We start from the raw sequence: 14,147 nt of genomic DNA, 5'->3' as shown, positions 1-14,147 counted from the left end.
CACTAGACTTTACCCTTAGAGGGCAGTAAAAATCATAGCATATCAACATATACTAACAATGTGGGTGCAGCTGTACCGTGAACTTTTGTGGCAGTCTGCCAGCTGACAGCCCAGCATCACACGTCACATTGCATTGGGATTATCCAACCAGTTCTCCTCTGTGCCCTTTAGTGCCTTGGCATAATAGTGGCCAGGTGTCGTCTCCTTTTTTTAATGTTGATGGGTAATTAGTATCAGACGGTTTGTAGTTAAATATCTAGCACTAGCCAGGTGTACTTGGCATTTTTACACATTAATATTCATCATGCCTCATGTACCAACCTGGAGCTATGCAGAGAAAGTAGATCTCTTCTAGGGAAGAGAGGAAGAAAACCTCATAGCAAAATTATGCAGTGGATATTTTTGAGTCCTTGCTGAAGGCATGGCTGAGCTTTACTTTACAAAGACTAAAGCAATTATCTGAAATTCTCTTCCAGGACCAGTAAGCATAAGACTAAAGTGCTGCTTGTGCTACCAGCCTACAGCATGGCTATCTAAACAGAATTTATCAGGGTTAACTGTGCTAAGTCTCAAGTTGTGAGTGAGGCCACTTACTGCTAGTGCAGTCAGAGACTTAGAAACTTGCTGGGGGGTTAGTGATGAAGAACTGACTGGGGAATTGACTTCTTTGTTCTGTGCAGTCATATGCTGAAGGATGAAGAAGATTAGGTCTGTATGATATGGCCCTTGAATCTTCAGACTCACCACCCCCCCTCCCCCAGTACATACTATTTCTGTGATGTGTTAGATTTGGTTTTATTGTAAGGAAGCAGTATGATATGCTGTGATGCACATTTTGAGTGCTATAATTCGTCTGGTACTGTGGCTTTCTGTTCCTTGCTGTCCAGTAGTTGTTGCCATAGAAAGCATGTTGTTGTTACTTTATTGAATTCTTCATTCCATCCTTTCTGGCATAATTAAAATGACCACTGTGTTGTGGGAGTATGTGCAAGGAGTCTCTTCAGAGTTGCATTCTTGCTATGTAGATGGATTTGTTATCAGTTGCTGTCCAAGCTTTCTCCCTTCCGTAGACCCTCCTTTCCATTTTATCAGTGCTGTCTTCAACTGCAGTAATTCCTTTAATTCCCCCAACCAAAATGACAGCTTTGCCAGGAGAATGGCTCAAACAGCACTGCCATGGTGAGAATTTAGTGCTTTACATTTATTGCATTCGTGATATAGGACAATTGCTCCTTTTTCTTCTCTTTTTCCTTTTGCTACATAACAACTTTCCACCTCTTTTGCATGCTTCCATTTTCTATCCATTGCATCCTAAGAAATTCAATGCAGTCTTAGATTACTCACTTAGTGCAGCCCAAACCCAAATATTAATGTCAGAATGCAGTATATTTTCCCTAAGTACTTCCTACCAGAAAACACAATATTTCAGCAGTGTGACAGTCTATTATGTTGAGGAATGTGAGACATGGTCTAGACATTCTAATGTATCAGGAAGGTAAGTGGTACAGGGCATTCTTCATCTTTAAGTCATGCTTTATTTCAAAACTGTTTTTTGATTGAACTTGACTGTTGACTGAGAATGAACAAGATAATTTTGAGCACAGAACTTACTAGCTGTTACAAATCAGGCACGCAGACAGGTGGAAGCTTTCTGATGAATAAACTCAGGTATACCCTTACAGGCTCCCTTTTCTGCTTGTAAGAGAGTGTGCTTTTTTGTTTCTGCATCAACAACACCTTTTTGGATTTTGATTTGCTTTCAGAGGTGCAAATGCAACAAAAATGCCTGTATCAGACTATTCATTAACTGTCCAATATAGGTCAATAATATTGAAATATCTTTAAAATAATATCTTTCACTTACATATAGAGTGGGACAAAAGGTCACATCTTTGAATTTCAAGGGCTATTTCTTTACATCAGCCCTTATCCTGAAAGTAAAAATGTAAGGAGGGACTTGGGATGCTTTAACAGCTATGATTTTAAGATGATCTCTCACTACCTCTTTCTTCCGAGTCTCAGTGAAGTGCTTTTCATTATTCTCAGAGGTATATATATTCATTCCATTATAACTCAGCAGATGTTGAATGTAGTTACCAGACTAGTGCTGAAACATTGGTCTTGCAGTGTGAAACATTGCTCTTCTAAATTGCTGTTTAATTGTCACGTTATAAGGTGTTACGCAAGAAAGAAATGTGTTTTATGATCCAGTTGTCCCTGAAACACCTTCCACAGCCACAGGGTGAGCTACCTTGCTAGTTTAGTGAGTGGAAGGTTAGTGCCTAAATGTTTCCAGAAGGGACTGGCTGGAAGATAGATCTACTGTTCTATTCCTTACATTAAAAATATGCAAGTTCCTCAAGACTTCAGTGTTGGGAATCTGTATAGAAGCTGTGCATTAATTTCAGAGAATCTGCAACTATAAACAGTGAGTGTCAGTTAAGGGATGCCTGTTTGCACGTTGGGAAACCTGACGTAAGGGGTAGGTAGAATACAGTGTCCATGTGACAAGCGTTATGCTTCTTCCAATTGCTGCTGTTTTAACTTTCAGACCTGTTTCTTGTGACCCACATATAGGTCCTGACTTGAATTGTAAAGAAGCCAACCTTAATTCAAACTAAAGGTTCTTAAGCAACTTCACTTATTAGAAATATATGAGGGCCACGCATGACTTGTATTGCACATCATTAGTAAGGAAAATTTCTCATCAGTACTTAATTTTTTGTATTCTTCTGAATAGTGATGATTTTTTTTTTTGAACTGAATTCCACTTCCAAGTCAGACTCTTTTTTTCTGTGATAAAAAATTCTGTCCCTAGAAAGGGGTTGCTGTTTTCTGATAGGTTTGGGTGGTATTTCAATCCACCATCCTGGTTGGAAGATGTGCATTGATTTCCCAAGAAATGTGCAGCACAAAGATGCATGCTATCCTTTGACAGTACTCCTCAGTTCTTCTACATTGTAAGGGAAGCTTTAGGATTCAGGAACTGTTAACCTAACACAAAGAGCAGATGCTTTTGGGACTCCCTCTCTGCGTCAATTCCTGGTCCAAGCACCAATAAACCATATTTATTTTCATGTATATGAAGTCTTACTGACCCTTGGGAACTGAATGTATGGCTTAGAGATTAGAGCACTGGGTAAATATGAAAATGATATATCCCCTGGTAATTGAGAAGACAATAGAAGAAATAGCAGCAGTTATAAAGACCTATTCACAAATTTTTAGAACTTGTGATTCTTGTTTAGAATAAATGGACTTTCATTCAGTCTTATTCACTGTTGTCCAAAAAGCAGGGACAAATGCAGACAAACTAGTATGATGATGATTGCTTTCTAGTTTATATTGTTTTCATTAACAGTATTTCAGAAAGTCAAGCAAATCCAAACTAATTTTCAGGAATTTCAGATTCCCCCTCTATCCTCAGGGTTTTTTGATTGAGAGCTCTTGATTAGAAATGTTTGTCAGTTCCCAGTTCATGCAAATCTTACTGGTCGATCAGGTTAATAGTGATACCTCTCAGTAGCAAACCTGATTACCATGTTTTGGTGATAGGAGAATACCTTTCTCACCTGGTCTGTTATAGTATGGTTTTTAGCTCTTGCCGTGCAATATGTAAAGCAAGATACACTCTGTGCTACCACTTCTTTTCCTCCTAATGTAATAGAAAAATAAATTCTCCTTTCCACTGTCTTTCCCAATTCGCTGTTCTCTGAGAGAAATACTGTTTTTTTCATTCTGTTCCAAGGAAAAGAAGAAAAAATTTGAGGTCAATAACTTCTTTGTTACAGACACTGTGCAGAAGATGAAGCTCCCAAACTGTTGAATGAATTGTGGGTTTCTCTTCCTGCAACTTTCAGTGTGATCTTGGAGGGGGTATGTGAAATCATTTTGATATTGTGCCACCACTATAATTATAGCTTGGGTGTTCTTGTTGGAAGAAAAGACCAGGATCTGTGATTGCGCAGGGAATGTGCATTATGTAGAAGATGGAACAGGGAAAGATGGGGAAACAACTAAGCAAACTTTTTAGCCTGTCTTTATTAGCATTGAGGGTTGGTAAGTCTTATTCTGTGTCCCACAGCTGGAATTAGGCCCTAGCTTAACTACTCTGTGTTAATGCTAATTTTCAGCTACTTACTAACACCTAATGCGAAACCACCACAAGTTTCTGTAGTTTTGTTCTTGTTCTTGCTTCTTTTAGTACTTGAATAGTAGTTGAACAACTTCTGAAGTGGCAGATTAACACTATGGAAGCTGAGAAAATTCACAGCAAAAGCAACTGTAATTTCCTAATGCAAGAGAACTGAAAATAGTTTTGACCATACTGATCAGATATAGATTTAAAACTGAAGACAAACCTGTCTTGTTGTGCTGATGCTTGAAGGTTGTGTGGGCTGTGAATTCCAGGTCAAGTGAACTGAGACGTAGGACACCTCCAGAATGAGAAAGCCAGGTTTTTAAAGTAATAGTTTCATACGCTGTTCCTGCTAATATTTGCAACCACCTACCTTTTTTTCTGTTGCTCAGAGTTACATCAGCATTTAAAAGCAATTTCTATATATTTTTTCTTAGAGGGAAAGAGAGAAGAGCAGCTAGTCTTTTTTCAAACAGACTCTGTGTTATATAGTTTGCTAGTTTTTATTCCTCTTCTATAATAGTAATTCTTGTAGCATAAAAGCATTATGTGAAATTGATCTCTCTTCAGAAAAAGGGGAAGGTGAGAAGGGAGGAATTTCTAGCTGCCTAACTGCAAGGATAATTAGGAAGGTGTAGGCATTGCAAGGGAATTCATTCTGTCTCATTTCGAAGCTCTGAACAAGGCATTTTATGTTGCTGCTTCAGTGGGGATTCCAGACCTGCCCACCAGTGTTCAATTTATCTGTCAGCAGTTAAATGAATGAATAACTTCCTAAGAATCAAAAACCAGGAGACATTTGTCTTCTGACCCCACCCCCCCTCAAAAGAACCAACTAAACAAACAAAACAACTGAAACCCTCTAAAATACTGTGGTTAGTAAAACTTTAATGTTTGTAGGTGAAAGAGGAGAAAACAGCTGGACTATGATCACCAAATCTTGCAGCAGTTTGGTTCCCATTCCTTATATTTTTCCTTTTCAGATCATTTTGGCAACACTGGAAATTTTGGTCTGACTTTTCTACCCTATTTCTTTTTGAGCCTTTCGTTACTGGAAATACTTTTCACCAAGAAATACTAGTGAGATCTCTAGAATTGTAAAAGAGGTATTCCTGACTTTTCTGCATTATTTACGTAAATTCTGTGAGGCAATGCTTCTCCTCTGATCTTCTTGACCAATATAGTCAAGAACTGGAGAAAATTTGGCATTTATTCACCTTCCAAACCTCTGAATGTATACCTCCAAAACGGAACAATTGAACTTTTGATATTGCCTTACAGTGATAGGATAATCAACCAAGAATGCTTTGGTTTTTTTCTGGAATTCGTTCTTCCCAAAGATATTGACTTGTGAAATAACCCTTGAAATACATCTGCCCTACCTAATATTTCTAGGTATAACTGTCATGGTATAACCTCATACCTATAACAGAATAAGCTACAGGTGTAATCCAATAAGTTTTTATTTTTGACTGTCTACTATGGAATGGAAAATGTTCCATTGTGAAGAATACAAATTTATGTAATGAATTTGCATTCATTAGATAATACATAAAACCTGACTTCTAAATCTTCCGTTGCTTGTCTGGGGTTTTCATTTTATTGTACTGTTTTGATGTGCTGAACTAGAAGCAAGACTTTAAAACAATAAATACTTAATAACACTAAGAACAACCTTAACTGACAATATTTGTGTTCTCTTAACAGAATCTGGTTCTGCAATTACTGCTTCCTGTATTGGTTTGGGGAACTCTACAACACCTCCACCTGGACAGGCAGGAAAACCAGTGCCAGGATACAATGGTAAGACTGTGCTAAATATGCTGCTAGAAAAGGATATTGCTTATATTCCTGAGTAAGTGCTCCTTAGTTTCCGTATTTTTGGAAAGAAAATTACAGTCTTATTAGCATATTTTGCACCTTTCTGCAACAGGAAGCTGTGCTTTTTTGTGTGCTGTGGAATGTGATTGTGCGTAAGTAACTCAGATTTATGCTCAAGAAGATTGATCAACTACTTCTATCTTAATTATATAGAAGAGCTATCACATACTTCTACACTGGATGTTGCAAAGATACGAAAAAAATACTGTGCTTTAAGGCTTTATCTAGAGTTGCACTGTTTGAAATGAGAAGCAAAAGTAAAATTTGTATTGGCAAATCAGGAAGAAAAATATTAGTAACCATCAGCAAAAGAGCAAATGATAACAAGAGAAATAGTTCCTGTAACTTGCACTTTGAGTGGTCTGTTATACGTGTTTTCAGAGCCTAAATAGTTTTTGTTTGGGTGATATACATTTAATAATTATGTCTCAGAGACACATTGATTAGATTGATTAGGTTTTCCTTTGGCACTATAATTTTATGTGAGAAGTATTCTGAAGTGCAAAACAAAATTCTTACTGAGGTCTGTCTTCCACAAATACATCAGAGTGAACTAACAAGCAAGAATATAAAACTTCTGTTTCAACCCATCCCATTCTTTTTTTTTTTTTTTAATCAATTTGAATTTCTGCCATTTTCTACAGGTATATGGCCTTGTATTTGAGAGACTTGTTAAGCACATTATCTTTCAGTACTTGTGGAGCATTTTTATTTCCATCTGGGAGAAATGGTAGGCTATGGACCGTAACTAAAAGGACAAGCACTAGTTGTCTGGAAGGTATTTGTATGCAGAGAGTGCAGCCACAGTATTAAGAATACGACAATATTTTTTGTACATGGGATCCCTGAATTTAATGCAGTTTTCAATTCTTTTTCAAGTCTGAAAAAGAATTACATTAAAGACCAAACCATCTTCAGGAAAAGTTCTCACATCATTGATCAGAAAGAGCTTAGTTGTTTTTTCTTCTAATACTTACAAGTGGAAATGAACATTAAAGAAAATAAACATTTTCAGCAGCTCTGGGGTTTGGCATTTAAAGTTTTGGCACGAAGACAAGCAGTAGCTTAAAAACAGCATTAAAACAAAGCCATGGAGTTTGTCCAGAGTTTTAATAAATAGGGAAGAGTGAAAGAATGTAATTGCATCACAGATGCTATCAGATGATAGTCAGGCCTAGAAAAAAGCATGAGTAGCATGAATATAAAAATTGCCTATGAATTTTTTGGAACATTATTCCTACTGTAAGTAAAGAATTTCTTCAAATAAAATAAAGGAAATATCTTTATCATGCCTTGAAAGGGAAACATAAAATGAGCACTAAAATTTACTAAAAATTTATGAAAGAACTTTACCTCTTTCAGTCTTTGGTTTGGGGCCAATTATGTCCCGTAATGCAGCCATTCATGAAATAGTGGATCTAGAAATTACTCTGTACTGGAAGCTGTCTTGCTGTCATCCAATTCTGTTTTGATGTTTTGCTGCTGTTACTATATTAATTAGAAGAGATCCATACCCCATTTAGAAGATAGATTCTGTATTTTTAGATTATACAACTGTTAATGGCTTTTGGACATTGCTGAAGTTATGTTGTGTTTGTGCTGGGATATATATAGAAAGTTACAAAATCCAAAATCTAGCTTTTTTTTTTTTTTTTTTTTAAGTACAGCCGTACTATTGCTAAAATAAACTGATTTCTTTGCTGATTTTTTAAAATGTAAAGAATAAAGGTAGTATTTAGATATCATATCAAAGTACAGTGGCACAAATTGCATTTAAAAGTGAGTTAAGAAACCATATTAATTTCTAGCTCTGTTACCTTAAATCAAATATGGTATTGTGCTTTCCCTTTGTTCTACTTGAGCCATTTCTGGATAATTTCATTGCATTGTTCCCAAACTGAAGCAAGTTCCACATTTTAAAGAATTAAGTCAGTTCTTCAGTAATTCAGGAGTGAGCAGTATAATACCTCCCTTCCCCAAATTTTCATACATTGAAATATACTGCTTGCAAGGAATGCTGGAATAAATGCTGGAAGTGCTACCTTGATAAAATAGTTACAATAAACTGATTAGATTTTACTTTGGTGTAATAAAAATAGGAAAAATTATGGGAGAAAGCATTGCAAGCTACGTGTGTGTCTTTTTTTATTGTGTATTCTGAGCCTAAATTCCCCAAATCTAATGATACCATGTTCTTATGCCATCTAAAAAGATATAGGAAAAAAAATCATAGAATAATAGAATCATAGAATGGTTTGGGTTGGAAAGGACCTTAGAGATCATTTAGAGATCATCAAGTTCCAACCCCTGCCATAGGCAGGGACACCTTCCAGGTGTCCAGGACCAGGTTGCTCAAAGCCTCATCCAGCCTGGCCTTGAACACTTCCAGGGATGGGGCATCCACAGCTTCTCTGGGCAACGTGTTCCAGTGCCTCACCAACCTCACAATAAATAATGTATTTATAATATCTAGTCTAAATCTGCCCTCTTCTAATTTAAACCCATTACCCCTCGTCCTGTCACTGCATGTCCTTGTAAAAAGTCCCTCCCCAGCTTTCCTGTAGCCCCCTTCAGGTACTGGAAGGCTTCTATTAGGTCTCCTCGGAGCCTTCTTTTCTCCAGGCTGGACAACCCCGACTCTCTCAGCCTGTCCTCATAGGGGAGGTGCTCCAGCCCTCTGGTCGTCTTCATGGCTCTCCTCTGGACTTGCTCCCACGTGTCCATGTCCTTCTTATGTTGGGGGCCCCAGAGCTGAACACAGCACTGTAGGGGGGATTTCACGAGAGCAGAGTAGAGGGGGAGAATCACCTCCTTCATCTTGCTGGTTGTGCATCTTTTGGTGCAGCCCAGGATAAAATATATTTGCATACTACAAATGGTTTTTGTTTATACCATTCTTGCTGTTTTTCGTAAAATTGTCTTCTGTGTTTCCATTCATCCTTTTGATTTCCTGTTGCAGTTACTCCCTCCAAGTCACTGATTTGTAAAACTGGCCTTGTGGACTTGCTTGTGTCTATGTGCTTGGCCATTGCTTTCAGCAGGCTCTTCAGTTATTTAAAAATTACCATCCTCTATAAAGGAATGTCTTCAGACAGAAACAGAAAATTACCAATGCTTGGCATTCTTTGGGCAAATAGGATATGGTATTACTCATAAGAGTCTTAGCAGGGTTTTAGTCAGAAATCTGTCATCCTCATTTCCCCATTTCCTCTGGAACTTTTTAATATAGAATGAAAGATTATTTGTACTAATTTAGGTTCAGCTGAACATTGCTTTTTTTGCTTGGGCAGACTTCAAAGGGCATGTATTTAAATCCATGTCAACCTGGTCTGTCAAAAACTTCCCTCCCTGTTTTTTCCATGGTTTAGTCATTTCACTTTGTTTAATTCCATTTATCACAGGCTGAGTTGATAGTACAGCTAAGAAATATTATAGTGTATCTGCCATTCCTTCCTTATCCCCACACCTTCAAATGGAATGGGTGGTTGTAGCAGATTTGTCATGTATCTGAAGGGTCCTTTGCTATTTGGAAGTTCAGATTTTCCAGTATGAAGGTGTCTTTTAGTTTTCAGTTCTATATTTTTCCCTTTTTGACTTTGAGCTAGTTCTTCTTCTAAAGCCCGAGTATTATCTCAGACTTTTTGTACTTAAGGCTGAATGATAATATGGTCATGACATTATCCAGTTTGTCACTCCCAAATTGCTTAATTCCTTTTGTTGCTTGGTGTATTGCCCCTTTGAAGTGTGAAATAAGTTGATACCCATGAAGAAAGACACTGTCCTGTACCTAAAAATACACTACTTAACAGAACTTCTCTTCCTGTATTACCTTTTTACAGTGATGATTCTGGATGAAAATAAGGAACCAGTGAAGGCGAAGACTTTAGGAAATATTGTGGTAAAGTAAGCAAACTAAATATCTTACAGTTAAGAGAAGCCTCCTACATGGGTTGATTGTCTTTTGACCAAAGTTTATATATAACAATAATTGAAGTAATAAGAATTTAAAAGCATGACTGCCTCTGATATTGATACAAAACTGCGAGAACTTTTAATGTCCATTAATGTTGAAAAATTTCAGATGAAATTGTGTGAGTGAATGAGTGTGAATTGCTGGGTTTTCTTCTTAGACTACAGCAAAGTTTACCATTTTCTTAATTAACAGCCTGCTGGGACAGAATTAAGCCTTCCTGTTGGGACATATGAGCAAGATATTGAATCATTCTCTTCACTATTTTATCTTTAGTGAAATAGTACAGCAGTGCAGATTGACATGCTTCGGTTTATGGGTATGATGCTGTCTCCTCTTTCACTATCCCCTAGTCACAACTGATGTGCGTTCTTAGAGGGAGAATGTGTTTTTTGTGATCTTCGTAAAAACAGGCAGATGTGTCTGCATGTGCTTTGCGTGAAACGAAGTGTTCAGTTGTGGTAGTACTTGGACGAAATACATACAGGAGAGGACCCCAGCAAAAAAAAGGGAAGAAAGAAAAAAGCCCTGCTGCACACCATGCAGGTGATTTTTAGTACCATTTACCAGACTCCTGCCAGGGGATTTCCATGAGCTTCAATATTATTTTTTAAAATACACCTTTCTTAGCTTCTTTTCTTCGATAAAGGAGTCTCTGCCAGATAACACGGTGGACATCAATCACGTTTCACTTACTTTCTCCTGTCTCACTGTTGCCAGAACCTGCCCTTCTGTAAAGCTTGCGAGGCTACTGCTCCCCGCAGCCCATACCAGCTCTGTATTCTGGATGTTTCACAGGCTTTTAGGCAAACAGCATTTTCCTCAGACAGATACGGCTTTGTGATTAACATGTTAGCTGTAGCTGCCTCTGTTTTCAATCACAGAAAATACTTCAGTTCTGAATACTTCCTAACTGCCAGCAAATACTTGTCCAAAAAGAAATGCATTCATCCCCTTCTTTTGTGGTAAAATTTAGGAGTGTTGTGGTAACTCAGATTCTTTGCTGCTTGCTTAGATGAATGGAAGAGAATATAAAGATTAGTATTACCCCTCAGTGAGATGAAATTCTTTCCAAAGCCAAAGCATTGGGACAGACGTACTGATTTTCATGAGTTGTTAGAGAGAGGTTAGCTGAGGATTGAGGTAATGGCCACATGAGCTGGAGGGGAGACACATGGCAGCTGCAGGCACTGGACTGTGCTGCAGATGTGCGGCGCTAAAAATGAGGGTGGCGTGCCTGTGCGGTGCTTGCCTGGGAGTCAGAGTTGCAGAGGTGTGGAGGGTTTTTGCTCAGATGTACTACTGATCTAATGTAACTACACCACTGTGGAGACTAATGTAGTATCACATGAAGTTATTGTCCTGTGTGACACCGAGGTGTGTTTTCAGGATGAAGTCTATACTCTGCCTAATTTTCAGCGTCTTAGGCTAAGCCACAAGGACACACAGGCATGTGTTTAAGTGCACACACGATCTTGCCTGAATCAGCAGACTCATATTTAGACATAGTTTTCCTGTGACACATGTAAGATTGTGCATTTATTCCACTGCTGAGTAGGAATAATTAAAATTGCTCCAGCCTGTAACAGGCTGTAGTTTGCAGTATCAGTAACCCAGGTCAGACTGGAGGGATGTCTTTCAAAGCTCTTAGTGCCTTATGCCATAATAAAATGTAGGCTTGTAATCAATGGACAGAGAGAGTGGTATTTTGTAAGAAAATTGATCCTAGCTGTTTTAGGCATTCAGCTAGATGGAATAAATTGCCTTCCAGATGTACTCATGTCTCTCCACTGACTGCAGGGGTGACACGGCTAGCTTAGGCCAGGTGCTTAGCATTATCTACCAAAAGCAAAGTGAAATGAGCTCCATCCTTAGCAACTCTGCCAAACAAGCTGAATTATATCTACTAAAGCTAATGGCAGGGAGAGCAGAGTGGCGCAGCGGAAGCGTGCTGGGCCCATAACCCAGAGGTCGATGGATCGAAACCATCCTCTGCTAAGGGACCTTTTTTGCTGATGACACCAAGCTGTGTGGTGTGGTGGACACGCTGGAGGGGAAGGGATGCCATCCAGAGGGACCCTGACAGGATTGAGAGGTGGGCCAATGCCAACCTCGTGAAATTTAACAAGGCCAAGTGCAAGGTCCTGCACGTGGGTCGAGGCAATCCCAAACACAAATACAGGCTGGGTGGGGAATGGATTGAAAGCAGCTCTGAGGAGAAGGACTTGGAGGCATTGGTTGATGAGAAGCTCAACGTGAGCCAGCAGTATGTGCTTGCAGCCCAGAAAGCCAACCATGTTCTGGGCTGCATCCAAAGAAAAGGTGATCAGCAGGTCAAGGGAGGTGATTCTCCCCCTCTGCTCTGCTCTTGTGAGACCCCACCTGCAGTACTGTGTTCAGATGTGGGGCCCCCAACATAAAAAAAGACATGGACCTGTTGGAGAGAGTCCAGAGGAGGGCCATGAAAATGGTCAGAGGGCTGAAGCACCTCCCCTATGAGGACAGGCTGAAAGAGTTGGGGTTGTTCAGCTTGGAGAGAAGAAGGCTCCGAGGATATCTAAGAGCAGCCTTCCAGTACCTGAAGGGGGCTACAGGAGAGATGGGGAGGCACTCTTTATCAGGGAGTGTAGTGAGAGGAAAAGGGGTAAAGGGTATAAGCTGAAAGAAGGCAGATTTAGATTAGATATTAGGAAGAAATTTTTCACTGTGAGGGTGGTGAGACAGTGGAACAGGTTGCCCAAAGAAGCTGTGGATGCCCCATCCCTGGAGGTGTTCAAGGCCAGGCTGGATGAGGCTTTGAGCGACCTGGTCTAGCGGAAGGTGTTCCTGCCCATGGCAGGGGGTTGGAACTTGATTCTATTATTCTTGGTGTGTTTCTGAGTCATGATTATCTTTAAGTGCCTATCAGAAGTGTATATTGCCATATTCAAAGATCCTATTCAGGGTTATTATCAAACTTTTAAAGCCAGAATTTATCTTCCCTAATGCAGCCCCACGTTTAGGCATTTATCTTAAGTGATTACAAGTGTGTTTATATATTGATTTTTGCTGTTTGTTTTGTTCAGTTTTATCTTGACTTCTTCTGCAGTCAAATAAATTGATAGGGAAAAAGCGGGGATTTTTGGTTTGGTTTGGTTTTTTTATGCATTGCATCACTCAAAGAGTAATGGCACTGGGACTCTATTATTTTATTGTGTCCATGAGTATTGTAATGTCCATTCTGAAATAGGGGGGAGAGTAGGGGGCAAAGAAATTACATTGTATCAATAACAGTTATTGATGCAAAACCCAATGAAACCAATTGTAAGGCAGGTTAACTCTCAACCCTCTTTCTCTTCCAGCCTTTTTTCTGACTTAATCTTTTGAGACAATAAGGTCGCTTGAAATTCATTCTGCAGCTTAACAAAAAAAAAAAAAACAAAAACAAAAAAACCAAAAAAAACCACCAAAAAAAAAACCTCTTCAGCAGTCTTCTACATGTACAGACACCTTAAAAGTAGTAAGGATGATCCTTTTTACTAGCAGTCTTTGTTTGTCAGTGGCAAAATATGGTGTAGTATTTTAGAAAAAAACCCCAGGTGTTTGCTTTGTCTACAGGATACATGAGTTGAGAAATATTCAGTATTTCTTTGGGAGGAGAATGGCCACACACTGCCTGCAGTACCAGCTGTGAGAAAGTGGTATGCTGCTGCTCTTGGTTATTTTTATCCCAGTCTAGCTCCCAGTAAAGACTGTTGGGGGCTGCTTGAGGCCTGCAGTGCTCGTAAAGTATAGTATCTAAGATATCCTTGTAACAGAGTTTTACACTTTAATTTTATCCTGCAGGAGTCAAATACTTTAGAAAGGTCATTCTTACACCTAATTACTCCATCTTTCTGCTGCAAGTACATTCTTTTCTTTACTCATCTGCCAACTGATACCTGGGTTTTTTTTTTAACCATCATCTATGCCCTTTGTAAAGATTTTCGCTGACAAGAAAATCTTTTTGACTTCACAAGTCTTTCAGGGCAAAGTAGTCAAATGCAGTGTCACAGTAGTTATGATGAAAGGGCAAGGCAAAATGAAGATGACTGCAGCTCATGAGATGTGGGCTTATATGAATTGTTTCTAAATTAGCATTTTTTGAGATAGAATCACAGAATCACAGGATCACAGAAT

The 14,147-nt window shown here is 38.9% G+C and overlaps 1 protein-coding gene and 1 non-coding gene across 2 annotated transcripts in view; both read left to right on the top strand.

Annotated features, from left to right (window-relative positions):
- ACSS3 (acyl-CoA synthetase short-chain family member 3) overlaps positions 1-9,922 on the top strand; it is a gene marked incomplete at its 3' end in the record, with an annotated part of 72,256 nt that extends 62,334 nt beyond the window's left edge. The window contains exons 11-12 of the mRNA XM_010085467.1: positions 5,846-5,941; positions 9,859-9,922. Coding sequence (XP_010083769.1) covers positions 5,846-5,941; positions 9,859-9,922 — 160 coding nt within the window. The remainder of the gene's footprint in view (positions 1-5,845; positions 5,942-9,858) is intronic.
- A 1,993-nt stretch (positions 9,923-11,915) lies between these two features.
- TRNAM-CAU lies at positions 11,916-11,987 on the top strand. The gene has a single exon. It is a non-coding gene; the product is annotated as a tRNA-Met (tRNA).
- The last annotated feature ends 2,160 nt before the right edge of the window (positions 11,988-14,147 follow it).

Source organism: Pterocles gutturalis, unplaced genomic scaffold (assembly GCF_000699245.1).
Source record: "Pterocles gutturalis isolate BGI_N339 unplaced genomic scaffold, ASM69924v1 scaffold6560, whole genome shotgun sequence".
Classification (NCBI taxonomy): Eukaryota; Metazoa; Chordata; class Aves; order Pterocliformes; family Pteroclidae; genus Pterocles; species Pterocles gutturalis.
Note: the sequence above shows the minus strand (reverse complement) of the source record. Positions and strands in the feature narration are given on the sequence as shown.